At 54.1% G+C, this 27,609-nt stretch overlaps 1 protein-coding gene across 3 annotated transcripts; it reads right to left on the minus strand.

Moving 5' to 3' along the window:
* Positions 1 to 946: 946 nt before the first annotated feature.
* On the minus strand, positions 947 to 26,006 carry LIMD2 (LIM domain containing 2). 3 transcript variants are annotated; one of them, XM_038385778.2, is made up of 6 exons: positions 25,613 to 26,006; positions 13,566 to 13,707; positions 11,838 to 11,977; positions 4,694 to 4,738; positions 2,611 to 2,750; positions 947 to 1,894 (listed from the first exon to the last, which is right to left on the minus strand). In XM_038385778.2, the coding sequence occupies exons 3-6, from the start codon at positions 11,877 to 11,879 to the stop codon at positions 1,735 to 1,737; spliced, it is 387 nt and encodes a 128-aa protein (XP_038241706.1). In that variant the 5' UTR covers positions 11,880 to 11,977; positions 13,566 to 13,707; positions 25,613 to 26,006; the 3' UTR covers positions 947 to 1,734. The 3 variants fall into 3 exon arrangements, with proteins under 3 accessions (XP_038241706.1, XP_043359304.1, XP_043359305.1); XM_043503369.1 differs by lacking the exon at positions 25,613 to 26,006 and adding an exon at positions 15,047 to 15,200; XM_043503370.1 differs by lacking the exons at positions 13,566 to 13,707; positions 25,613 to 26,006 and adding an exon at positions 12,727 to 13,507.
* Between the last annotated feature and the right edge of the window lie 1,603 nt (positions 26,007 to 27,609).

Genomic DNA, 27,609 nt, shown 5'->3' on the forward strand with positions numbered 1-27,609 from the left:
TGCTTTCTGGGCTTGGGCCGAGCATGCGGCTTAACCTAGTGGAGCCTCACTGCTGCCCCTGGAATGTGGGTCAGGCTCACGGCTCTCCAGTTTGGTGATGGGGAAACTGAGGCACAGAGCAGCCCAATGATTTGCTGCAGGAAGCCTGTGGCCATGCCCTGTAGCTACCTGGGGCTCATCAGAAAGCCACAGGGTTTGGATTGGGTCGTGATACAGTAGAATATGGCTTTGGCAAACAGGGAGAGGGCTGCAAACCACCCCACCCGCCCCCCGCAGGGGCTGAGCTGTTCATGGGGGAAACGCGCGCTGGTCTTCAGTTGCTCTGTCCAGTGGGGAATGGGTGGGATCCTCTCTGGCACGCCAGCCTCTCTTACACCAGCGCTGCACTTGGGTCACGGCTCGGCCGCTAGCCAGCCTCGCCTGTCTGTCTCTAACCCCGTCAGGCACCTTGCTCTGCGTGTTCTGGAGGTCAGCTCTTTGTCACTATATTTGTTCTGCTTTGTCCGCACCCACCTTCCGCCAGATACGCATGTGTACACTTGTGCGTGCGCACACACAGTTGTGCAATGCACACGCTGCAGCATCCACCACTTCGCTTGCTGCCCGTCCCCTGCTCAGACACCCTGACTGCCCTTCTGGAGACAGGCTCAGTGAGACGCAACCAGCCAGCGCTTTACCTAGCACCTGTAGGCTGAGCTGCCCTAGGTGACGGCCGGGTCAGCCCAGCGCAGTCATGGGGAGACTCCCCTGTGACTCACTGGTAGAAATGCTACCTGAACACTCCTGGTATGAATCCCAGGCAGGGGAGGCACTAACCACCTCACCTGTCCATGTGGCTGGCAAAGCAGGGGCTCTCTGGGGCAGTCAACTCTAGCATCTGGCCAGCAGGAGGCAGTCACACCCACCATCAGCTCTGACCCCCCGCAGAAAGCAAAATGAGGCAGGCAAGGCTCAGAAACCTTGTATTACAAAAATAATCAAAACAAGCGCGTGGCCAGGGCCGTGTGCGGCAAGCTGCCAGCCCGGGCTCTGGTGCAGAACGTACCAATCAACAGCAAATAGAAAAACCAGACAGACAACTTTAAACAGGCACAGGGCAACATCGTGAGGGCTGATCAACCCCAGCTGACCTGAGCTGCTGCAAACCAAAGAGCGACACCCCCCCACGCTTCTCTCCCCTCCCGCCAGCACCAGCAGGCAGGACGGGAGTGGGTGGGGGTTGACACCACGGCACTGGTTCTGTGGACTCCAGCTGCCCCCTTCTCCAGAGCAGCAGATACCTGGGCCTCGTGAATGGGGACGGGGGTTAAAGGTAGTGCACGTTGCATGCTCGTCTGGTGGGCGTCCAGTGGCTCTTCCCCGATTTCTGTAAGGGGGGGCCCCTATAGATAGTAGTAGAACCACAACATATGCCCAGGCCAGCCTTGACCATCTCCCACCGAGCACCTGCTCTCCAGGCTTATGCTCGATTCAGGTCAGCCCCCTCCAACCGTCCCCACTGAGCCTTGCGCTTCCCTGAACCCTCCTGCCCCAGTCAGGTCCTTCACCCGCCAAAGGACACCCCACCCTGGCCACAGGGCTGCTTGGAGCCAAGTGGCGTCCGCCTGACCCCAGCCGGCTCTGCGGGTCGCCTTTGCTTTACACCAGCTCAGTCAGCCCTCGGTTCAGCGTTATGCTCCACGTTGCCCCTTCTGGGTTTGGGGCGGGGGGGGAAGGGGGCAGGAACGGGCCCCATCACGCCGTCTTGGTCCCGCTCTCCACCTCCTTGTGCACCCACAGCTCCTTGTGCTGCTTGCGCCCGAACCCCTCGTCGTAGTTGCCTTTGCTCTTGAACAGCTGCTGGAAGTGGGGCTTGCAGTAGAACTCGCCGTGCAGCGCCGCGTAGCTGCCCAGGCTGGAAGGAAGGAGGCAGGGATCAGCAAGCCCACGGCCCAGGGGGGTCAGCTGAGCGCCGGAAGACGCCAGCTGGCCACAAGGGGGCACAACGGGAACTCTAACAGTGACAGCGCAGCGATTTCAAAAGGGAGAAGGCGAGGCAGAGGGGAGCAGGGACGGAGCAGAGCAGAGGGGCTTGGGGAGTGGAGATGGTGGAATCGGTGAGGGGTAAGATGGGAGAAAAGGCCTATCATGTCTCTGCACTGTCACCGGGTCTGCAGCCTCCACGCCCGCTCAGAGACGTGGCCTTGCTCCCAGCCGGGGCTTGGTTTTTAGGATAGGGTGTCTTGGAAACATCCTTCCAAACTCCTGACCCAGCCTTTGGAGCACTAGCGACGCTCCCACGACTCCTGGCTTTCCCTCTGACCCAGCGCAGGCTGGCCTGGGACCTGGGGCACGTCAGTGCTCGGAGGCCCGCAGGTTGCATTCAACTAACATTCACGTTTCCTCCCTTAATACCGGTGCTCCAGCCATGCTGGAACACCTGGGCAGGCCACTCCGGCCAGAGCAGCGTTCCGATCCTTGGGCACCTCCGGGAGAGCTCTGGGCAGTGCCTCGCCCAGCACGGCTTTTCTTAGGACTCCAGCACTTAATCCCGAGTTTGAGCAAAGGGCTGTGACTCCGGGAGGCTCAGCCCAACCACCACCCGCCACCCCAGTCCAGCCCCCTCCTCACCTGAGCTTGGCATGGCAGTGCTTGCAGCAGAAGCAGGCGTTATGGAAGACAAATTTATCGGCCACCAGCCGCTCCATGGGGTAGACAGGTTTTTGGCAGGCCACGCACATCTCCTTCACCTGGGCTTTCAGGCTGAACGACTGAGCCGCACAGAAACCAAAGGGAGACGGTGGTGAGGGGAAAACTCAACCTGCTGAGCACCCGACAGCATCAAGGAAACACAGGTGTCTAGCCGGCCCCACAGCCCTCCTGCTGGGTCCTTCTCAGCATTTCAAATTAGCCCGAATGCTGGGGCATTGGGTCTGTGCAAACCAGAGCCATCTACCCCCTCCAGCAAATAGCTCTTCCTTGGAGGTTTCCATCCAAACTGTGACCCAGCCCAACCCCGCTTCTCTTGACAGTGACTATAGCAGTGATGAGCTGCCAAAATCTTAACAACCGGTTCCCTATAAAAAGTTCTGATTTAAGGGATGTGCCCCACTATGTATTTTTTGTACCAACAGGGTTACCATACATCTGTATTTTCGATTTAAGAACCAAAAAGCCTGACCTGTCCGGGAAAATACGGAGGTATGTTAACCCCGCCTAAAGTTCTTTTTTAAAAAGATGGGTCTGAACTAGAAATGAGCTCCGTTTCACATGTGGGGGGTCCCCGCCACTCCCTGGGGGTGTGCTTGGGTGACCAGATGTCCCCATTTTATAGGGACAGTACCGATCTTGGGGTCTTTTTCTTATATAGGCTCCTATTACCCCCCACCCTGTCCTGATTTTTCACACTTGCTGTCTGGTGACCTTAGGGTGTGCACATGTGTGGGTCCCAGCTGCTTCCTGCCCCCCTCATTGAAGCAGGCGTGCAGGGTTACTGCCCTGGGAACTGCAGGGCACCAGTGGACGTGGGGCCAGCTGCAGACAGGGGGTGCAGGGCTGGTTGCGGAGCTGGCTGGAGACAGGAGGGTGTGGGGTTGGCTGGAGGCAAGGGGATGCAGGGCTGGCTGTGGGCAGGGCAGGGGCTGACTGGAGGTAGGGGCTGGCTGCAGGCAAGGCAGGGGGGTGCAGGGCTGGCTGGAGACAGGGGCTGGCTGCGGGCAGGGCAGGAGGTGCGGGGAGTGGCTGGAAGCAGGGCAGGGGGTGGCTGGAGACAGGGGGTGCAGGGGTGGCTGGAGGCAGGGCAGAGGGTAGCTGGAGACAGGGGGTGGCTGAGGCAGGGCAGGGGGTAGCTGGAGACAGGGGGTGGCTGAGGCAGGGGGTGGCTGGAGACGGGAGTTGGCTGCGTGTGGCAGGAGCTGCGGGGGTGGCTGGGGGCAGGGCAGGGGGGTAGCTGGAGATGGGGGCTGGCTGAGGCAGGGACGGCTGCGGGCAGGGTGAAGGGGTGGCTGGAGGCAGGGGTGAAGGGGTGGCTGGAGATGGGGGCTGGCTGCGGGCAGGGCAGGGGGTGGCTGCAGGCAGGGGCTAGAGACGGGGGCTGGCTGCGGGCAGGGCAGGGGGTGCGGCAGGGGCTAGAGACGGAGGCTGGCTGCAGACAGGGGGTGGCTGCGGGCAGGGCAGGGGCTGGCTGGAGGCAGGACAGGGGGTGCGGCAGGACGCCACCCAGGCCCGGCAGAGCAGCCGGGGACCCACCAGGCAGCAGCAGGAGCCCCAGGGCTAGGGGAGCAGCAGCAGCACCAGGGCTTGTGCCCAGGGCCCGGCGGCAGCCCAGGTGGCTCCCACAGCGCAGCGCCCCCGGTGGCTGAAGGAGGAATTTCACCACTTCCCGGCGGGAGCCCAGCAAAACCTCAGCGCCCCCTGCAGGGAAGCGGGTTAACAAAACGGCTTCAAAATTTAACAACCGGTTTGCACGAACTGGTGTGAACTGGCTCCAGCTCACCACTGGCTATAGGCACAGAGGACAAGGTGATGTGGGTACCGGCTGCCTTGTGATCTGTTCTTTCCATATATCACCTATTACGCTCTCCAGGCAAAAGCCACCCTGCCCCAGCCCCCGGCAGGCTGGACCCATCCATTGCCTTTGCCTCCTCATTCTGAACATGCAGTGGCTGCCCCTAGTGTGAGGAATGGGTATGAGACGGTCGTGCGGGTCAGGTACCTTGGAACGCTGCACCGTACTGCCGCCGGAGGTGCTCTTTGCCTCCTAAAAGGGGGAGAGAAATCAAAGTGAGAGACTCACCCAACATGCAGCAGGAGAAGGAGCCGGCCGGGCAGCCAAGAGACACCTGCTGCCTGGCTGGGAAGCAGGGAGATCATGGCAGATTAGACACGTGTGGGAGGGGGTTTGTTTTATAAGGAACTTTTAGGTTTGTTGCCGATGACACACCAGGCTTTATTTTTCACGCTCCACGCAAGACACAACCAACTTCCTCCTAAGGCTTCTGGGTAACGTAGTCCAACGGGCCTTTCCTGTACTAAGTAGTACTGTAATTGGAACTACCACTACAGGGCTCTCAACATGCTTAGGTCAGCGTTTTCAAAAGCTCAGCCCCCACCATCAGGGCCAGGTTTCTCCAGGGCTCAGCAGGTTGGGTCCACTTTTAAGAAGTCTGGCCTTTACTCTGACCCCTAATTGGGATCTGAGCGCTTTTGAAAGTGTGCCCCCGCCCCCAATCAACACAGGTACCAGACCGGCACACACAGCCCTCAGCTTCTGAATCCTCCAGCATTGCAGAGCAGAGTTTGGGGGATAGAGGCTTCACCCCACTTTACCAGCTAAGCCCCACTCTACCTGCTGTCCCTCGTCATACAGGAAGACCAGAGATTTCATAATAAGACAGGCCAAGCAAGAGCTTAGTATATGATGGCCACCCTTAATCCATTGCTTGGGAATTATGCTTGTTGACACATTCACCCACAACTGCAGCCCATAATCCGATCAGTGACGTGATTGGCTGGCTGTAATTATTATTTCGTTGTATTACGGCCGTGCCGAGACACCGCAGCTGAGCTCAGGGCCCCATCGCACTAGGCACTGCACAGACCCACAGTTGCTTCCCCAAAGAGTTTACAAGCCGAAGAGAGAAACCAGCTGAAGGGTGAGAAAAAGGAAGTCCTTTTTCCAAGAAGTCTACATTTTACAGATACGGAACTGAGCACAGACCAGTCAAGTGATTTGCCCAAGGTCACCCAGCCAGCCTGTGGCACAACAGAGAATTGAACCTAGAGCTCCTGAATTCCGATTCATTATTTCGGCCACAAAACCAGCCTTCCTCTCTGACTCCTTCACTCCCCCGCCCCGGCTCCCCAAGCACAGACACTAACACAGGCACTACTCAAAGCCAGCTGCATTAAACAGATGGCAGCTCATTGCAGATTTACTTGCTCTGCTCCATTTGCCTGCCACCAAAAGGATCGACCCGGTTAATAATCTCAGCGAAAGCACAGACACAAAGGAATATAGGGAAATGTGTCATTCAAATATTACCTGCAAATAAAAACATGCTAACAATTGCTAGGTCTAAAAAATACCTAACAGCCTATCACCGGTATGACGTTTTTACAGGCTGGTCCCTGACCTCTAGGGGCACATTGTCTATTATGTCTCACCCGTTACTAGTTGCGTTAATATTGGCCAGTGTTTGCTTGCTAGACGTGTTGTACGTGCTGTTGAAAAAAAAGAATGTTTGTTAAATTACAACCACCAGCTCAAATGGCCTCTCAGTATATTGCTATGAGCAAGTTGTACAACACATGCCCCCCTCAAGAATTGGTCTTGAGGGATCAAAAGGGGGCCAAGCAGTAGTAAAATTTTATATTTGTATTTTGTATCATTTAAAATAAAAAATAAAATAATAATTTACATTATTAAATGTAGGTTTCAGAGTAGCAGCCGTGTAAATCTGTATTCGCAAAAAAAAAAAAAGGCGTACTTGTGGCACCTTAGAGACTAACAAATTCATCATGCATCCGATGAAGTGAGCCATAGTTCACGAAAGCTTATGCTCAAATAAATTTGTTAATCTCTAAGGTGCCACAAGTCTTCCTATTATTAAATGTATTAATGTATGATTTGACCATATCCTGCCAGCCCCCTTTTTGAGTAGCAAAAAGGAATGGCCTAATGTACCATTGGTAGAAATGCATCAGCCAGAATTTCTTTGTGTCTGGACTAATTTCAAGGCAGTAACAAACCTTTAAGAGTCACCACTTTGTTGTAGGTTTAGCATTTGAAAGTAAGTAAAAGAATGCCGTACTTGTTTTTCTTTTGCATTGCAATTTAACGTTCCTGTTCAAAATGTTCTGGGTAGATTAATTCTGTTTTGTGTGTAAATAAAAAATGTATATTAAAGTAAGTGCAAAGGCCATCACTAAACCAAATATTCAAAAAACAAAAACAACACAAAAACCCAGAGACAAACACAAGAGCGCCAGGAGGCTGCAACACGCCCCTATTAAAATGTCAAAAAAGGGCAAATTAACAACGCAAAAAATAAAACAAGCACCTATCAAAAACAAAATAATTATAATCAACACCAGTGTAAAATAACTCCCTTAAAAACTTAATAAAAAAACAAAAAACAAAACAAAAGAAAAAGCACTTGTCAAACAACAATTAATTACAGCATGAGGTGCAAAACTCATTGGTCCCAATAAAAAAAAAAATCACTATGTAAACAAGGTTCCTTGCCATAAAACTTTGGGTTTGTCCTGCCAAGACTTATCCGGAACATCGTGTCGTGACCGACAGAATCTGGCTCTTCCCTCCTGTGATCAACCTAGCTGGCTGCTAATTGATCCAGACTCTGGACTGGTAACTATAACATCGACTTGAGGGGCTGTGTGTGTGTGTAATGTAATTAAATTCATATGCTAATTGTTGTATCTTCAATAAACGTGGTGTATTGCCTTTTCCCCTGAAAAGGATCCGGTGTGCTTAACAACACTCCAGCAGCTCACAGGGCCCTGCACCCTGGGACCGCTGATGTCAGCTGCATCATCTCCCCCAGCCCTGGTTACCAGAGATTCTACTGCCACTCCACCCCTGCTTCATCTGCCCCATCACCTCACCCGCTCCACCCAGTGGCCTGACTCTGCTTCCCTGGCTTACACTGACAGTGCAATGCGAGTGTGGTTCCCAGTATGATCTGGGAGCACTGGTGTTAAGTGACTGTGTGTCGCACGTGGCGGTAGAGAATCAGGCCCACGGAGTTCATCTCTCAAACAGCCGTTCAGGCACAAAGGGGTTAATGGGCTTCTAGCAAGTTACTCAGCAGCATAACCCAACTCAGGATGCAGGGAAGTCAATGAACTGGGTAATGAAAATATGTCAGTTTCAGCCCTGTTTGCTATAGCTTTGTAACTCCAGGCTTGGCTGCTGCTTCAAAGACAGCCCTGACCGACTTTTTCCTTCTTCCTTCACTGCCTCCCCCCTCAAGAGCCGGCTACTGCAAGAGTCTTCTCTCCAGTGCCTGCTGTCTGGAACAGCCTCCCTCTCTCTCTCTGCAGCCACCCCCTCGGTTCTCCCTCTCCTTTCCCAGCACCACCTCTTCTCCCTCTGGCTCCATCGGTATTTTGGGGGAAACAGTTTGTGTAACAGACATGCTGGAAATGCCCATTTCCAGGAGCTGCCTCTGCAGACATTTCCCAGCTGTTCTCAGTGCCTAGCAAAGTACAGCTAAGGCCAGGGGCCAAATTCCTCTCTCAGGCCAGTTCTACGCTACAGCCCTATATCAGTATAACTACATCACACAGGGGTGTGAAAAATCCACACCCCTGAGCAACGGAGTTACACCGGCCTTACCCTCCATGTAGACAGCGCTGTGCCGACCGGAGGGCTTCTCCCGTCAACATAGCTACCACCTGTCGGGAGACGCCGACGGGAAAGCTGTGTTGCTGTAGGTGAAGACAAGCCCTCACTCAAACCAGCACAAGCCTGGAGTCACCCACCGACGTTAATGGAGAGAGATCTGTAGGAAGGAGAAGAAAATCAGGCCCTGTGAAACCAGATGGACTCCCCTGGCTGGGCAGAAGCAGCTGCAGGACTTAGAAAAGAAGCTGCCCCTTTGCAAGGGGTCAACTGCAGAGGGAAACCTCCACACAGTCCCACAGACGCCCATGTAACTGACGTGCACATCTCGTCATTGATGGGTAAGTGGGTCCAGATCACTCTGTGCCTGGCTCACGCTCGGACTACGCACAGTCTGCCCAGACACCTCCGTGCCTGGCCAGCACACTCAGTGCCCCCAGGAACAACTGCGCTGAACTGAGAAAAACATCACTTTGAAGCCGAAATACGTCCATGGGCAGATCTAACGGTACTGTCCCATGCCTCATCACTTCTCAGCAGCCTCAGGTCAAGTGCACTACGTGTTAATATCCTCAGGGGAAGGACTAACTCCTGTCCTAGCAGGGGATGTTCTCAGGTCTTTTTCCCTCTCTGCCTAGTCTGATCCTAAATGACACATATGCTCCTGATGGAGATCACAGACTGCCATGGAAACACAAATAAGCACTCAGCGCCACAAGGCAGGAAAGGGGTGAGCGGTAACATGGCGGGCCGGCCATCTACCCAGCTAATCAGATTTCTGCTTCCTTGGGGTCAAATTTCCGATTGCTTGTCAGTCGCAACAGGGGGGCAGATTTTCCAAAGTACTCAGCAGTCGCCACTGTGATATTTAATAGCCCGATTTTCACCAGTGCTCAGCACCCAACACGCTGAGCTCTTGTGAAAAGCTGGCCCAAAAGGCACCACCTCTGGTCAAACCCTTCCTTAAGACATTGCTGATCCCAATTCTTTTATAACATGGTCGGTGCTGGTAAGTATCCTCCAGATAGTCTGGGCCCGTTGTTTTCAGCCAATGGGACAGTAGCCTAGGTGCTGGAACTAGGAGTGTGGGGGGTGCACGCACCCCCTGGCTTGAAGTGGTTTCTATTACATACAGGGTTTACAGTTTGGTTCAATGACTCTCAGCACCCCCCTCTATAAAAACTGTTCCAGCACCTCTGGACAGTAGTGAATTTGTTGCTCAGACTGGTCACCATCCCTGTTGTCTGGACGGTCAGCCAAGTCACGTGGCATCATCTCTGCATGACTGAAACATTGTCAATGGTGACCAATGCAGTTTTGGAAGAAGACATGGTCATGCTAAAGAGGGTGAAAACGCCAGGGATCAGGGCCACGTCGCAACCAGAGTGAGGAATACAAGCCTCCAGCCCAGGGGTCCGCAACCTATGGCATGCGAGCTGATTTTTAATGGCACGCTGCTGCCAGCCGGGGTCCCAGCTGCTGGCCCTGCTCAGCCCACTGTTGAACCCAGGCAGGGACCCCGGCAGGCAGCAGCGAGCCATTAAAAATCCTGCCCGCCCCGGCCCGCTCTTCTCTGCGCCCCCACACGCGGGCAGGGTGAAGAAGCTTGGTCCTGCCGGCTGCTGCTGCAGGGCAGCCAAGCTCCCCCCTCCCCCGCCTCTTCCCCCAGCCTGCTGGGGTCCTGCCCCTCCTCCTCTCCCCCTCCCCCGCCTCTTCCCCCAGCCTGCTGGGGTCCTGCCCCTCCTCCTCTCCCTCCCTCCCTGACGGGAATCAGCTGATGGCCCTTGCCAGGGAGGGGGAGAAGGGAGCTGCAGAACAGGCAGGGTGGGGCCTTGGGGCATGGGGGTGGAATCAGGGCATATCCCCTCCAGCCTTCTGCCATGAGCTGCTCTGGGCAGGGGGCTGGGAGAACCCCCACAACCCTAGCCTACACCCCCAGCCTTCTGCCCTGACTCCTGCCCCCCCACACACATACCCAGCCCCCCCACACCCCATGCCCTGACTCTTGCACCCCCCACATTCCCACCCCCACCCTAAGCACTAAACGGGAGCTCCTGCACCCCCACATTCCCACCTGCACCCCTCACACCAAATGGGAGCTGCCCAGGAAAGCACTCCGCACCCAAACCTCCTGCCCCAACCCTGAGCCCCCTCCCTCATTCTAGCTCCTTGCAGACCCTGCACCCCAACCTCCAGACCTGCTCCTTCACCCCCAACCCTGTGCTTAGTGCAGAGAGAGAGGAAGAGAATGGGCTGGAACCAGGGAAAAGGTAGGTACCCACTCTGTGTGGGCAGGGCCGGGATCCCAGACCGGCAGCGAGCTGACAGGGGCCCTGGCCGGCAGGAGCCGGTGGATGGAACCCCAGACTGGCAGCGGGCTGAGTGGCAGCAGGCTGAGCCGCTCATCCCACTGCCGGTCTGGGGTCCCAGCCGCCGGCCCCGCTCAGTCCCCTGCCAGTCTGGGGTTCTGGCTGCCGGCCCCTTGCCAGCAGGGGTCTTGGCCGCAGGCTCCGCTCAGCCCCCTGCCAGTGTGGGGTTCTGGCTGCCAGCCCCTTGCCAGCCGGGGTCCTGGCCGCAGGCCCCGCTGAGCCTGCTGCCGGTCTAAGTGAACGGAACCCCAGGCAGGCAACGGGCTGAGCGGGCCGGCGTCATAAGATCAGCTTTTTAATTTAATTTTAAATGAAGCTTCTTAAACATTTTGAAAACCTTGTTTACTTCACATACAGCAATAGTTTAGTTATATAATATATAGACTTATATGTTTCAGAGTAGCAGCCGTGTTAGTCTGTATTCGCAAAAAGAAAAGGAGTACTTGTGGCACCTTAGAGACTAACAAATGTATTAGAGCATAAGCTTTCGTGAGTTACAGCTCACTTCATCGGATGCATTTACATCCGATGAAGTGAGCTGTAGCTCACGAAAGCTTATGCTCTAATACATTTGTTAGTCTCTAAGGTGCCACAAGTACTCCTTTTCTTTTTATATAGACTTATAGTGAGAGACCTTCTAAAAAACGTTAAAATGTATGCCTGGCACACGAAACCTTAAATTAAAGTGAATAAATGAAGACTTGGCACACCGCTTCTGAAAGGTTGCTGACCCCTGCTCTAGTGTCGCATCAAGCTGCATTCCCCAAAAAAGCCTCCCATAAGGAACACTCGCCCTGGGTGGACCAGCGGGCATCGAACCTCGGACCTATGGAACTAGCATACCCAGCGCTCTTAGTGAAGGCTGCAGCAGCCATGTCAAACTTGGCCCAGCTGCCCCTAGATGGCATGACACTGAGTGCGTTTGCATTACACTTAGCAGGGTTTAACTATTCAACCAGCTGCAATAATGGCTGAATGATCACCCATGACGGGAAGCATCTTCCCAAGTGCTCAGTGCATGCTCTCTGCCCCTGGGAACAGAAGGACACGCCGTTCCTTTGTGGGAAGGGGGTTTCCGGCTCTTGCTATGTGAAATAATAACTCCCGGGGGTGAGGACACTTACGTGAGTGGAGGTCGCGCTGGCTGGTCCCTTGGCCTGGAACATGCTTCCTTTCCACTCTGTCTTTTGCCTTAATCCTCAGGTTGAAGTTGGTGGCCAAATGCTGCCAGGCTGCTGTGGCTAAGTCTGGCCCCTTGCGATATCTGGGGAGGAAATGTCAAGAGGAGCATGGTTTGTTGGGGCAGACCTGCTCCCTCGCCCCAGACAAGCTGCCACCCGTTCAAGGCTTGGCAGGGTCGGTGCATAGAGCTTGTGTGCTTGATCCTGACCGAGTGACTTCGCAAACAGGGTCCCGGGCAAATATGCAGAGCAGCCCTGGGGGGCAGCAGCTCCAGGCTTCCACGGTGTGACATGGGGAAAGGGTGCTGGTAACTGAGCTGCTTCTTGCTGCTGGGGAGGGGGTGGTTCAACTCCTCAATACTGTCCCTTGCCTGATAACACCTGCCTCCTTCCCCAGGGTCCAGTGTCTAGGATCAAGCTCCTGGGCTTAAGGCTGGGATTGTCTAAGGAATCTGAGAGATTTAGGCACCCAAATCTCCCAGGCTCCTTTGAAAGTCCCAGCCTGAGCACTGAGGATGGAATTCACAAAGGTGTCTAACTCCCACTGAAATCAATGCGAGTCAGGCACCTAAATACCTCTGTGAGCCCCACCCTGAGCTGAGTTTAGCCCATTGGCCGTGCGCAGCCCGTGAACGGGGAGCTGCTATGTAACGGGCTAGGAAAACTGGTCTATAATAATTGTATGAACACGGCATGTGACCTAGACAATGAGGGAGAGACCCTGTGTAGCTGCACTGGGTCAATGGGCTTTCCTTAATAGGGGTCAGTTGGAAAAAAGCAAGGGCTCTGGATAGTAGCCTCCAACATGCACTCGGGGGCGATTGTACAGTACCTGGCCCATGACTGGGGCTCCTAGGTACTACAGATAAATAATAATAGCAGGCAATGGCCGAGCTATTCGCAGTTCACATGCCATGTCCAGGCTCCAGGCCGGAGTCACGCAGATGTTCTGTCAAGGCAGGGAGCCTGGCCATCAAAGGGACACTGACGTGGGAGGGCGGGGGAGTTGTGAGTGATCTGTCTGTGGGGAGAGCAGGCTGACTTGGAGATAGATAGGTCCTGTGGGAGCATCGGAAGCGGTGGGAGCCTTGCCCAACTCCCAGGGGGTGCTAAGCCGTGGGGAAAAGCAGGCACGTGCACAGACTGTGTGTGGTTTTAAGAGCTCTGGTGCTGAGAGTACCAGGAGAGCTGGGGTCGTCCCTGCACAGACCCTCGGCTCTAGCTCTAGGAGGGGCCAGGTGGCCCAGGCCTCCCCTACCCCCAGGCTCCGCGCTGTCCTCAGGCCAAGTGCACAGGATTTGCAGCCCCTGAGAAAGTGGCTCCAATTTTACCCAACTCATTTCCCGTCTCCTCTGTGGTTTGCTTGTTATTTCCTGCTCCACCGAGCCGCGCAGCTGGAGTTACACTTGGCCAGAAGCACGTGCTCAGCAGGGTCAGAGCAGGCCAGCCACTGCCCGCCGGAACCAGGACCCTGGATCCAAACACCCACTAACAAGGGGGTTCACAAGCCAGACCCATGTAGAGGGGCTTGGGCCCCGTCCTGGGGCTTGCCCTAGGGCACACACCCTTGAAAAGAGAACCAGGGCCCTCTCTCTCTTAGGACCATCAAGGGGGTCTTTGGACCTCCCCTTCCAGCCACAACCAGGGCTGAAGAGGAAATGAAGCTCTTACCAGGCTCCGCCAAGCTCCAGCAAAGGTCACGGCTGGGATGGAGCCAAGCGACAAGCTGGGCTGCTTTGCCCCTAATCAGGAGATTGGCCCTCTGGGGATGGGATGTTCTCAGCACCAAGGAGACGCTCGGGGCTGGGGAGACCTACAGAGAAAACACAAAGATAGTCTGCCCCGGTAGAGCAGTAACAGCATCACCCAGTGCGGGGAGGGGGGTGCGGGCTCCGATGCCGGGGGGCTTGGCATGGCCCAGTGCCCCATTGCCCTGATGTAAACTCACTCCAGTCAGGGGAACCTACCCTGCCTGTTCTCTGGGGTCATGGGAGTGTTATCCCCTCTGCCCCAAAAACATGTCCAGAGAACGAGACACCAATGGATGGGGAAACAGCTGCCAAGACATGCAGAAAGCCCCTAGGTTTCTCACCTACCCCCGCCCTCCACATACCTCTCACCATGCCCCACACCTTCAATCACCCCTCTGCCTCCTGTCCTCACACCCCTCAACCCCCGCCCTACACATACACACCCTTAATGCCCCATTCCCCCACACCTCCTCACCCCCACCCCTCCACACACCCCTAAGCCCCCACCCAAACACTCCCTTCACCACCTACTCATTTGCACCCCTCAACTCCCACCCTCCACACACCCCAATGCCCCACTCACAACACCCCCTTCAACTCTGCTCTCCACACTCCCTTCAATGTCCCACTCACACACACACCCTCGATCCCCACCCTCCACACCCCCCAATGTCCCACTCACACACACACCCTCGATCCCCACCCTCCACACCCCCCAATGTCCCACTCACACACACACCCTCGATCCCCACCCTCCACACCCCCCAATGTCCCACTCACACACACATCCTCGATTCCCACCCTCCACACCCCCCAATGTCCCACTCACACACACACCCTCGGGCCCCACCTTCCACACATCCTAATGTCCCACTCACACACACCTCTCAGCCACCTCCCTCAATGTGCCCCCATACTTTCAACTGCCCCTCAACCCCACACTCCCATCAATCTGCTCCTCCCCTTCCCTCTCTACACTCGCTCACCTCCCCAAACCCACCCCCCTTCCTGCCTCCCACCTATACACCCCCCTCAACGTCCATCACTCCCCTCACCCCACTTCTCCCTCTCTGCCCATATAACCTTCAGCCTGCCCCCCACACTCCATACACACCTCTCAGGCCCTGCTCTGAGGCTACTTGTATCCCTACTTGACTCTCTGAACACCCTCATTCAACACCCCCCCACACATGCGCGCGCGCACGCACACACGCACACAGACGCTCCATTCAGCCTTCCCCTTGCACCTCTCCGTCCCCCTGCCTCCTCATCTTCCCCCACCACGTCCATCCCACCCAGACCCTCCCCTCTCTCCCTCCTTCCACACATCTCACCAAAGCTCCCCCTGCATCCCCTGCCCTGCACAGACCCCACACGAGACCCTCCCCTCTGTGCACATACCCAGTTCGGACCCTCTCGTCTCAGTAACTTAGGCCCAGTGGAGGGGCCCCTCAGGGCACAGCTCTGCAAGGATTGAATAGGAGATGTTGCTATACATCCTTCCTGCCAGCGGACAGGGAGGCAGCCGTGAGAGCAGCAAGGGGAAGGGTGTGCTCAGGAGTGTGGGTCAAACATCCTGAGTTAGGTCAGAACCCACAGTGTGGCAGCTCCCACCAATAGAGGCGCTAGTGCAGACAGGGCTCAGGGTCAGACGATACAATGGTAAGAACGCCGGCTCTCTGTCTACACTACAGCCTCTGCTGCTGGGAGCTGCACAGATGGTGACTTGCAGGGCCCATACTTGCCGGTGTAGATGCATCCAGAAGGGTTGTCGCTGTCCCAGCCCATAGAGGCTTTACCAATGTCTCTAGAACAGCCTCTAGAGCAGCCTTTCCATGCACGTTATCGTGGCCAAGAGCAGCATTACAGGGGGCACTTCCCCATCTCCAGAACTGCCTTCCAGGCTCCATCATCTTCCGAGCCATTCCAGAACAGATTTCCTATGTGCCACCCCCTCTGCTCTAGAACCGCTGTCCAGAGCGCAGTGCTGCTGCTCGAGAACAGCCACCTCTCACTGCACTTTGCCCACGGCAGCCACTCATCAGTCTGTGGGAAAGCTCTGGCTAGACATCCCTGGTGCACTGCAGGCGGCGAACGTGCCGAGATCCTCTCACCGGCCTGGCCAGTCACACAGGGCCGATCGGCGGAGCAACACGGAACCTGCACGCTCAGCCGCGCTCTCGGGCAGGACAACAGCTTTAAACAAGCAAACGCTGCAGGTGGCATCAAGGGCCTGGGTTTTCCAGGCTGGATCATTCCCAGCTGAACTTAGTCGCTGAGCCCAAAGAGGTCACCTGGCAGGGAATAGAACCCAGCCTTTTTGAGTGTCACTCTAGGGTCTAGCCGCTGGGCCGCACTGCCTCTCAGTTCCTATAGTTTTCCAGCATTATAGGACAGAAAGAAATAGTTACAGAGCAGGAAGGAAGCATGGTGCCGTGGGTAGGGACCCCACTCTCTGCTCCTGCCACTGTCTTCCCGTGTGATCTCGGGTAAGACTCTTAGCCTCTCTGTGCCTTGGTTTCCGGTCTGTACAATGGGGCTAATAGCACCACCCTGCTGCTCAGGTCTGTTGTGAGGATAAATACACTAGAGACTGCGAGATGCTCAGATACTACAGCAACGGAGGGCCAGATAAGTACTTAGAGCGGGTGTGGAAAAATGACAGCGGGCGAACAAGAGGGGCTGAGATATGGAACGAAAGAGATGATGAAGCAGAGAGACAGACAGACAGGCATGGCAGGAAAAGGCAATCCTGTGTGAGGGAGAGCAGGTCAGCGTGAACGGAGGAGAGGGAGAGGAGCAGCCATATGCAGAGGTGCTACCTGTGTGGGTGTGCGTTACACACGAAGCCGTGGGACTGAGTCGCGGGTCCCTGTCCACACATCGCCTTATGCCCTAGTGAGAGCAAAGAGGAGGGAGACTGAGACTTGCTTCCACCCACTACAGGGGATACTTAGCTCTTAAGGTCACTCCTCCTGGAACAAGGCCCAACTATCAGTGAGAACGCAGGAAGTAGCAAAAACCAGCTAGGTAACGGAGCTTGTCTTTTCATGGAGGTGAAGGGGACTGGGCCAGATTCATCCCTGGCGCAACTCCATTGACTTCAGTTGGGCCCCCAGTCTCTCACCACAGGAGGTTGCCCAACCAGGGTTTGGCTGGCCTGTAAACCAGCATTGTCATGCTCGGCAATAACAGCGCTCAGGAAACCGGCAAGTCGTGCACACTAGAGCATACAGGCAGCGCCTCACTTGTGCCTTATGGGTCAGTCTTTCAAGGGCTCAGTGCACCCACAACAGGGGGGCTGCATTTCCCAAAGAGGCCCGCACAGCGGGTGCATGCTGGATGCTGGGCTCTTGAAAACTCGAGTCCTTGTCGCCTAAATGGGAGTTGATCTCTCTGGAAAATGGGGGTGCAACTGTAGGTGCCGAGCACTTGGAAACCTGGCCCTGAGCGCTGTCAGAAATCTGCCCCCCCCGCTCCCACAAGGCACTGGGCTTCTTTCTCATTTAGATTAAGGCCCATGCTACACCCGTCTGGCAGTGCCATTTACACCCCCTTTACGTGCAAATGAGAATCAAGCCCACTGCAGCCTAGTGATCACGGCTGGGTTTGCAGTGACTTCTGCTAAATCCTATCATTTCTATTCCTGGCTATGTGACTCATTCACTTTGACACCTTGGGCAAGGCATCTTCCCGCAGTCTGCCTCAGTTTCCCCATCTGCATGGTGAAGCTCGTGATAGTGATCAATGGGACCTCACATGGGGGCCGGGGTGCTTTGCCAGGCTAATTCTGTCTGTAGCATACAGCTGGTCAGGAACTTTTCAACAAGTTGTTTTCTCGTCAATAGACAAAGGGTCGACACAGAAAAAAAAATGTTTTGAAATGATCAGAATGTTCTGATTGACTCAAAGCGGGGGGGAGGGGATCAGTTTTTTGTTTCAAGAATATTTTCGAGATTTCGACTTTTCATCCCGGTCCAAGACAGGGAAAAATGTCCATATATATTCATGGGACAGGAAAACTGTTTCCCACCAGTTCTAATGTAGAGCATTTTGAGATGCGGAGATGAGAGGCTCTCTATTAGTGTGTGCTAATTAACGATCGATTATCCCGTCGAGCCCAGGCAGCTTGACACACTGGCAGTAACAAAAGGAACGACTTTATTATTTTTGGTTTAATAACCAAGCAGACTCAGTGCCGCTTTCTCATGGCCCCCGTTGACATTCTGCACTGGATGCTCTTGGGAAAGGGAGCACTGTCGCCCAGCTGCCACTGGGATTGGATTCCCCCGAGTCAGGAGTAAGTCTGGGCTGACCCAGGAGCAGTGAAGCTTGTCAGAGAGTGAGCAGGGCTGGCCATGAAGGGGAGACGTGGGAAATGTCTCCTGCGGGGATTCTCACCCTGCGGAGCCCCTCGGGGCTTTGGGGCATCATAAGTCTTAGCACAAAATCTCCGCTGAGGAAACCACACGTATCCCGCTTCGCTCTGCCAGCTGGAACATCCTCTCAAGCCAGCCAATGCCTGTTTGGGAACCTGTGTGGCATGAGTTGGTGGGTGCTCAGCGCAGACCCCCGCAGTGGAACAGTCACTTCCAGCCCCTTGTCAGGAGTGTCATCAGAGAGAGGACGAATGGAACAGACAGTGGTGACCGACCTGCCCCTTCACCATTAGAGGGCGCCCCTCCAGGTCAGGGTTTTGCAAAGGGTTGGAGCGGGCACCAGGAAGCCTGTGCCCGTCCATGACAATTTGCCAACGCTGGACTTGCTTAGGGCAGAGTCCTGAAGTCCCGGCTCTGGCAAACTCCCAGAGACTTCAGCAAGGGTGCGCCGGAGTCAGGCCCTCAGGATCTGGCCCTTCCGTTCTTTTATTTAATTATTGCCTCTGTGGACAAGCTGAAGGTATCTGCAGGGTGGGAGGGGCTCTGGCAGCCATGGATGCCGTGCGACAATGCTGAGGCACCACAAAAATGAGTCACTTTCTGCCGACACTGAACAAGGAACTTTATTTGAATAAGGAAAACAGCACGATCCCTTAAGCTGCTCTGCCTTTCCGCTTCACTGCAGAGTTTCTGCCTAGAATCTTCCCCCCCCTCCAAACCCCCCCGGTTTCCTGCTACAGATTTAAAGAAACAGTACCCCATTGTCACAACAAACAACCTCCACACGCTCACGGACACACAAACTCTGTATTCTGCTAACCTTCGCCCCACGTTGGCGTGTCACTCGGAGGACATGATCTGCCCCGCCACAGTGAAATCTGCGCCTGCCATTTGCTCTGACTGGACGAAGGAGACTTTCCGCAGTATATTTGTGAGGAGTAGTGGTACCTCTCGGCACAGCAGAGATGAAGATTTCCACCCTCCCCTCACTGCGTTCTCTTCTCCCAGGCCACTCGGCATAGGCCTGGAGCAATCTCTGGCCAAAATGCTTCCTGTAGGGCCAGCGAGCCAGGCACTGGGCCCCTCTCAAGCATATGGTTCCCATTACAAACACTGCAAGGAGTATGTTTACTGGTGGGATAATCCTGCCTTTGCGTCAGACTTTCCCAAGGGTAAAGCGGAGGGCAGGAAGGCTCCCCCGTACTGCAGGTTCCATGAGAAATGGCGCCACGGTGAAGGGTGCCTGGCCTCATTTGCTAACTTCCTTTGAGTGAATTTCCAGCTCGTGAAAGGTGCCAGGTATCCAAATCAGCACAGGCTCTGCCAGAACAGGGGGACGATTTGCACTCAGTATCTTAGACACGGCTCTTCCCTCTGCACCAGGGAGGCATCTGTGAAAGAGCCCAGCCTGACGGCCCTTGGGGTTGATTTTCCTGGCTTAGCCATTGTGTGCAAGCAGTGGCAGTGCAAATTTCACACACACAGTCTTAAGTTTGCCTCTGCCCACCCTCAGTTTCCATGGCCCATTCAGCCCTTGCCCTGTGTGCCATGACTGCCAGCCAGGGCACCAATTGACACTAACTGAATTTTTTTGACCTATGGAGCTGATCTGAGACCCACCAAACTCACTGCACCCCAGGCAGAGGTGCCCCCATTTCTATAGCAACAGTTTTTGGGCCTTGACTGGCCTGGGCTAGATCGTAGCAGGGGTTCCACCCTGATTGCCACAGGGCTGGGAGGCTGCACTAGCCCGAGCATAAACTTTGCTGGGTCCAGACGGACTCGCAGAGGGCAAGGGAACACATTGGGGACCTAACTGAGTATCCGCAGGAGGAAGGTTTTCCTTCCGGCCCCCCCACATTAGTGCAAGATGGGAGAGAGCCTGAGTCTGAGCACACTCAGGGCTCACATGCGAGCTCTCACGGGACGCTTGGAGGGGTGGGCGGGCGGGTGAGGGGGAGGATAAGAGCAGTTGGAGCAGGTCATAGAAGGGCGGGGTTAGTCTGTGGCAGACTAGGGGTGCCCCGAGTGCTCTCTGACCTGTACTGCATGTGAGGCACTGGGAAACATATGGACGAGGAATGAACAGCAGATGGGCGATTCTCCTTTAGAGCCAAGGTGGGGAGACCAAAGATGCCCCAGTGGTGAGGGCCCTAGGCAGGAGATGTGAGTTCAAGCCCCTGTGCTACCAGCTTTTCCGTGTGACCTTGGGCAAGTCACTTAGTCTTGCTGTGCCTTGGCTCTGCATCTATAACATAGGGATAATAGCACTGCCCTACCTCATAGGAGTGCTCAGATACTACAGCGATGAGGGCAGATGCTAACCCTTCAGCTACCATTGACTTCAGTTGGGGTTGCTCAGCAATCTTGCAGGATTGGGATGCAGATACAGTGCACCAAGCTCACACTTCTAACACTTCATCCCTCCAATCCCTTTTCCCAGCCACATCTTGCTGCCGAGTTGCCTCTTGAAAGACTGCCCGTGGGAAGGAAATCTGCAGATGAGCTGCTGAAGGATGCTGAAGAGAAATAAGTTTCTAGGAGAAACAGGGCTGCCTTTGTCAGGGGCGACAATGCACAGAGTGAGAGGAAAAAACCCTCCCACTCAACCCAGAATTATCCGTGGAAGCAAAATGGGAGAGGCTGGAGCAGGTGTCTTTGGAAGGACACCAGGCAGATGGGAATGTTGAGAACCATAGCAACTGCCTTTCAACAGTGGGATCTCAAAGCACTGTATAAGCCCCTCAGCTCCCTGTCAGATGCGGGGCGGGTTTTATACTCCCCTACTTTATGGCAAGGGGAGACTGAGGCACAGAAGAGTGGTCAATTTTTAAAAAAAAATGATTGTTATGATTTGTATTGCAATAGCACCGCAGGGCTCTGCTCAAGGCTTGGGAGCTCACTGTGCTTGGTGCTGAGAAACGGGTAGTCAGAAGACAGTCCCCAGAGAGCTCTCAAGCTCGGTTTCTGACAAGACAACAGAAAAACTGGGGCAGGAAGAGGGCAGATGTGCTAGCACTAAAAACGCAGGTTTCCCAGAAGTACTGTTCGTCTCCGCTTGCCCCAGGCCCAGCTGTGTTCAGTCGGCAGCATCCTATGGGCACTGCAACAGAGACAAGTCTTAAGAAGGGCTCTGGAGAAAACGCTGCAGTTGATGGGCGCAGAGTCAGCTGGACGCCTGTGGAATTGGCGGAGTGGAGCAGGGCAAAGGGTTCCCCTGCCCGACGCCGGAGAGCAACAGCACCGTATCTGCCCTAGCCAGTCAGGCGGAGAGGCCCAGCTCTCAGCAGAGGAAGCCGAGTTAGCACGCTGCCCGTGACAGATGCCTCAAGAGCTGCTGCAAGCTTGCACTGAATGCAAACACCAGCCACCAGGAAATGAGGTGCCCGTAATCGATGCTGGAGGGATGGTGGGGACAGTCTGGTCACTGGAGGAAGCAGAGTTGCTTTGAGGAGATTTGGGACTTGGACATGAGGCTGCAATGTGGTAATTACTGTGGCTAATTGACTCTTGTGAAGAGAACAATTAAGGGCATTGTGGCTCAGTCCGTGCCATAAGGCCCAGATCCTCAAAGGTTATAGGCTCTTGACACCCATTGGTTTCAGTGGGATTTAGGCACGTAAATACCTAACTGGTTGGTGAAGGTGCTGGGCCACATCTGTTTATTGTCGTTATCGCTGGGTAAAGTCCTGACCCCCCCCCCCCCACCAATGTGGTAGAAGGATTTTCTACCCCCACAGCCCGGGGCGGGTCAGAGGAATTTGGAGCAAAGAGGGGAATCCCCACTCCAGTTCCAGCCTTCTCGCCAGGAGGAGGTCAGAGGTGCTGTGGGGTTTGGAGGTAAATCTTCTGCTGGAGTTGACACTTTCTGATGTCTGTTCGATAAGCATCAAGACACTGGCACGTTCCTAGCTGGGGTGCCCCAGAGCTCTACGGGACATGGGGCTGCCCCGGAGACAATCCCATAAACTCTAGACCACTTTTGTCCTTTTTCATTCCTCTTTGCATCACCGTACCCCTCCCTCTGGCCAAGGTGGACTGCACACTGCTCCCCTTAGGCCCACTGGCTCCCCAGAAAGTGACCCAGGACTCCGTATGCTCCTCAGAGGTTGAGGAGGCTTCCCATGACAGGCTCACCGGCTGATCCCAAGAGAGAAAGATTCCCCCCCTAAGCAATTGCTCGGTAAAGCCTCCCGGCAGCCTTTGGGTGTCACTGCAGGGAAGCCATCTCCTTGGGAGGGTCCACGCACTATCATAGCTGCACTTGGGAATATTACCAGCCAGCTGCAGCCCATCTGGGCCTGATCCTGAAGGCGGACACTGAAGTGAGTGGGAGTCAGGGGTGCTTGGCTCATCTCAGGATCAGGCCCTTGTTGTGTAGCTCAGCTAATTAATTAGACACCAGCCAACCCATAGAGCATTAGCTTTGCCATGCCAAAATACTGCTCCATTTGGTGTTCTGCTCTTGGCAACAGCCATTACCTGATGCTTCAGGGGTTGGCAAAAGCAATACACCTAATGCAGCCAGACTGGCATATGTTGCTGTTTATGGGTGCATGGGATTTATTCCTGATCCCCATAGCTGCTCTCAGCACATGTCCTGCGCCTGGCAGTTTGAATACCACAGTGCTACAAATTATACTGGCCATAAAATCATTCGTCCCCTTTTAGAATCTTCCAGTGGTATCGGACTTTCAGTCATACTGCGGCTGAGAGTTCCACAGGTAGATGATTAGCAGCATGAAGAACTAGAGGATCTGCAGTAGTTGGGTACAGGCAAATGGCTAAGACAACGGGACAGACAAGGCATTGAGCAGTTAATTTGCGGTTCTCTCTATGATCCTTTCTGACATACATCTTAAGGTAGAATGTACTGGTTTTCTGGCACTGAAAAAAAGCCAAATACCACATTCTCCTAAGGTGCATTAGCAGAAGCCACTGGTCCATCCTGACAACAGTAACTAGATCTTAACAATGTTTTTGTCTGGGAATTTCCTTAGTTTTTTCAGAATGTACCTAAAGATGCTCACATATGAGAACACACTCAACACTTATACTTTCTTCTGCGAGGAGGTTATAAATAGATACAGGCTTGATTTGTCAGACATGCTGAGCACCCACAAGTCCCATTAAAGTCAATGGAACATCAGGGTGTTCAGCACCTCAGAAAAAGAGGCAAGATTTTCCATGGTGATTAGTGGTTTGGGATCCTTCATTTTTGGGTTGTCCGGCCTGAGACATCTTAAAGGAGCATAGTTTTCAGAACATGAGCTCCTGTCCTCTGATAATCAAGCCTCTTCCTGGGTTCCAACTAGTTCCCACTGAAAACCTTGCCCATCATTTGTAAATTCCACATGAGCTAATGGCCCTTATAAACTGTCTGAGAGTCCCCCTTCAAACACCATGACTGGATTTCTCTTTGGCTCCAGGCCATCTGTCCCTGCATTGGACCTCTCAGAGTTCAACTTCATCTCCAGGGTGCCTTGGCTCCATTCATCCAGGCTAGCGTGTCTCCCAACAAAGGCTTGCAAGAACCCAGCCAGCCACTGATGGGAGTTCTCGGAGGGTCACAGTTTGCAGGGCTATGCTATTGAACTAAGCCCTATCCCACACCTCTCCAATACAGAATGGTACCAGTGCTGATGAGACCAAACACAAACCATTTGGGATTTCTTGATCAAGGTAATCTGGAGACTAGATACGAAAAAAAAAAAAAGTAGGAGATTTTAGAGAGTGTGGAAACCCAGTCATTCTATAAACTGGCTTATTTCATCTGAAACTCCACTGTCCCCATCAAATTTGCCACTCTCTGCTTTTCTACTAAACTCTCTCAGCTTCCTGGTTCTCTCACCCTCTCACCCAATGGGTCTGTTGCATCTGCCAGTTGCATCCTGTCTAACATGCAGATGGAGCACTCTGAGGGGCTGTCTTCTTGTTTTTTTGTTTGCACAGCAGCTAGCACAATGGGGACCTTGACTGGGGGTAACAAGTCTACAAGTTGGGCCTATAAATCATTTCCTGTCAGTTTCAACTGGACTAGGTTCTAAATGATCCAGTCGAATCAAATGGGTCAGTGCGTCATCTCTCTGTGCTCTCTTTTCCCCCTATCTGTCACGTGGGGATAATGATCCTGACCCCCTGGAAAAGCATTTTGAAATCTAGGTATGCAAAATGCTAGATAAGAGCAAGATTTTATTATTAAAACTCTTAGACCTGGAACAATCTCCCAAGGGAAGCCATGAAAGCCCCTCGCTCAAGGGGTTTAAAGCTGAACTGGATGAGACATTAGGAAATGCACTGTCAGGAATAATCCTGCATTAGCCAAGGGGGATAAACTAGTTATGATCTAATGGCTCATCTTCCATCTCTGGTTTCTCAGATCACATTAAAAATGAACCCCTCCAGCCCCACCCTGGTGTGTATTGCAGCATGTGACAAAGAACTGCTGAAGAGGTTACAGATCAACCAAGGCTGGGAAATTCAAGGGAGGAAAAAACAACCATGCAGTGCAGACAGTGGGGGTGAGGAGGGCTAGCTGGAAAACAAGAAGGGGTGGGGGGGAAGAAAGAGCAGGAGAAACATCTCAATAGCCCTGGACTGTGGGAAAACCAGATTCAGTTCCCTGCTTTGAATTAGGCCGAGCAGGACCTTGAACTTGCATCTCCCCTGACCCATGTGCAGGTCCCTACCACTGAGTGAGGGGTGGTCCAGACTAGCTAACCAGGACCTGCTGAAGTTTCCATCACAACCGCTACATTGCCACCAAACAGTTCAATTTGACTAAGAAGGCATTTCTGATGGACCACAAGTTGGAACCAAACCGTTCCAGCCAGCTTCAGGGCTGAGTCTCCAGCCCAGCATCACCCCGGCGCACTCGCTCTCGCTTCTGCTCACCTCCAGGCCAGCTCCTCGCCTTGCAAGGCCAGGCAAGGCTCGGAGAGGTGTCCTGTCCATCGCCCCAGAGGGCCAAGGGTTCACGCTGCCTAGCCCCTGGCTGACCCCATGTCCCGGAGGGGTCCCCCAGCAGGGCTTAATTTATAATGAAAGCGGTGTCCGGACTCAAGCAAGTGTTTTACTTTCATAACTGACGTGGCAAGCCCAGAGGTGCTGGGGGCTCTGAACGGCCTGGCCCTGGCACATATTAAGCCCTGACCACTGGCCAAAAGACACCCCTTGGGGTTCGTGCAACCTGAAGACTCTGCCCCCAATGGCCACCCATCTAGACCTCCTCCGAAACCCTCCCCAGAGAGCAAAAGTTGTAGGCGCCTTTCCCTTAGATCTGGCCTGTCTTATGAACCCCCCTGCCCAGAAATCGGGCTGGGCTGGAACCGCCCCCCCCCCCTTTCCCCTGCTGTGCAACACCGTCCATGCGCCTCCTTCTCCCTGGCTGCCTCCCTGTGCATCTCTCCACCCCAGTCCCTCCGGCGCCGGGGGGGGGGCTGTTCCCCGCTCCCTCCCTCGCCCAGCTGGGGGCAGAGCCGGGGCTAGCCGAGAGCAGCAGCTCCCCATCACCCCCCAGCCCGAAGCTTTGTCTCCTCCGGCCGGGGAGCTGGTGCGCCCCGTCGTACCCCGCAGAACGGGGACTCACCCTGTGGCCGGGCACGGCTCCTCGCGGGAAGGCAGAGCAGAGGGAGGCTGCCCCGGCAGCGCGGGTCTGTCCGCCCCTCTGGCCAGGAAGCGGGGGGGGGTTGGGGGGTTTTCTGCCCAGACTCAGCTCTGGGAGCTGCTTCCTGCCAGCTCCCTCCAGCCGCCTTGCTCGTCCTTTTATCACCAGGCTGCCGCCTGTGATTGGCTCCTTGCTTTTCTCCTTTGTGTGAAGCAACCTATAACCCCCAACCTCCTCCGAGCCCCCCCCCCGCCGTTCTCTCTCTGCCCCCCCTCCGCCCCCGCCAAAATAAAAATCCAAGTGGCTTTCCTGTCCGCAATGTGAGCCTTGCCAAGCAGATCTCTCCAGGGCACATGCCTCAGGTCCCTGCCTCTCTCTAGGGGTGCCAGGGCAAACAATCATTCCCCCTCCACTGCTATCAAGATGGGGCCGCTTCTCCAAACAGCCCCCACCCCACAAGACCCCCTGGCAAAGTTCTGGGGTTTGGGCTCAGCCATCTACGGAGAGGCAGTCAGCAGGGCTCTTTGGCTAGAGACCCTCGGGCCCACTTAGCAACACTATGGGGCACAGGTTTCAGAGTAGCAGCCGTGTTAGTCTGTATTCGCAAAAAGAAAAGGAGTACTTGTGGCACCTTAGAGACTAACAAATTTATTAGAGCATAAGCTTTCGTGAGCTACAGTTCACTTCATCTCTCTGCTCATTGCGGCCCCCCTGACCCCTCATGGCAGCCCCCACCCCCAGAAGTTCCCTCCTTCCCATAGCTCCATTCCCAAGCTCCAAGGCTTGCTAAAGCTTGTAGGGATTGGGGGACCACAGGCACAGCCAGGGGGTTGATGCATTGCCTTGAGAGATCCCTCCCCCTAAGGTTCACAGCAGACACGCTCCCTTCCTAAGGATCAGAGAAGGCATCCATCAAAGGTGCTTACTGCTGCCCATCTCCGGCGTGTCTGAGCACCTCACAGTCTTTAATTCGTTCACTTTCACGACCTCCCCGTGAAGACAGGAAGCATTATTATCACCCCTCTATGCTGAGGCACTGAGAGACTAAGTGATTTGCCCAAGGGCACCCAGAAAGTCTATGACTCAGCTGCGCTCAGGTCCAACAGCTCTTTTGAAATTCGCACTTTTTTCACTTCTTTCCAGTGTCACACACCAACCTGTTGTGGAGTTTTGCTTTGTAAATGTATTAAGAACCCCAGTAAAGAACTAGTGATAAAAACGAAGCTTGTTTCACATAATGGTCCCCAAAGGAGCCTACATAGTAGCACGGTTACAATGATCGATCTGTATGAGGACACATACCATTTAAGTACAGTTTGATGCCATGCAGGAAGTCCCTGGTGTGTTTAGATGAAACATCCATCTGCAAATGCATCCAGGTGACCTAACAGGTGCAGAATTTGTCTACAGAACAAAATGCAAAAAACATGAATGAATTTCCAGAGGTGTTTAATGGTCTGGGATGTAATAACAAAATAATACATCACACTGATACAGATACAGATCCCACTGTATGGCCTAAAAGACATGTATTACATAAGGTCCCATCCTTCCCCTCTATGACTACAGGGGCATTAACGGCCACTTCACCTTGAATGATCCCTTGAAATATGTGTTAACAAGTTATACTAACAATCTGTTCCCCCTTTAGCTGTGACACTGTGAGTATGTTTCCCAGACCCGAAGAAGAGCTCTGCGTAAGCTCCTAAGTTTGTCTCTCTCACCAACAGATACTGGTCCAATAAAAAATATTACCTCATTCACCTTGTCTCTAGTCTCTCTAATATCCTGGGAACAACTCAGCTACAATAACACTGCATACATAAAGTTCCATTATCACTGACACAGCTGAACTTGACTGGATGGTAAAATTAGACGTTGCTGAGCAAATACAGACACTACATTACTTGGTTAAGAATATGATCACTATAATAAAGTCCGCACAACAGAAGTTCAGAAATACTATGCATAATCCAGTG

The sequence above is a fragment of the Dermochelys coriacea genome, chromosome 27 (assembly GCF_009764565.3).
Source record: "Dermochelys coriacea isolate rDerCor1 chromosome 27, rDerCor1.pri.v4, whole genome shotgun sequence".
NCBI lineage: Eukaryota > Metazoa > Chordata > Testudines > Dermochelyidae > Dermochelys > Dermochelys coriacea.

Excerpts from the sequence above, each read along its gene's own strand:
- LIMD2 (XM_038385778.2), bottom strand. The coding sequence starts at position 11,879 with ATGTTCCAGGCCAAGGGACCAGCCAGCGCGACCTCCACTCAC. Across the intron at positions 4,739-11,837 it reads CCAGCGCGACCTCCACTCAC|GAGGCAAAGAGCACCTCCGG; the intron begins GTAAGTGTCCTC and ends TCCCCCTTTTAG. Across the intron at positions 2,751-4,693 it reads GTACGGTGCAGCGTTCCAAG|TCGTTCAGCCTGAAAGCCCA; the intron begins GTACCTGACCCG and ends TGTGCGGCTCAG.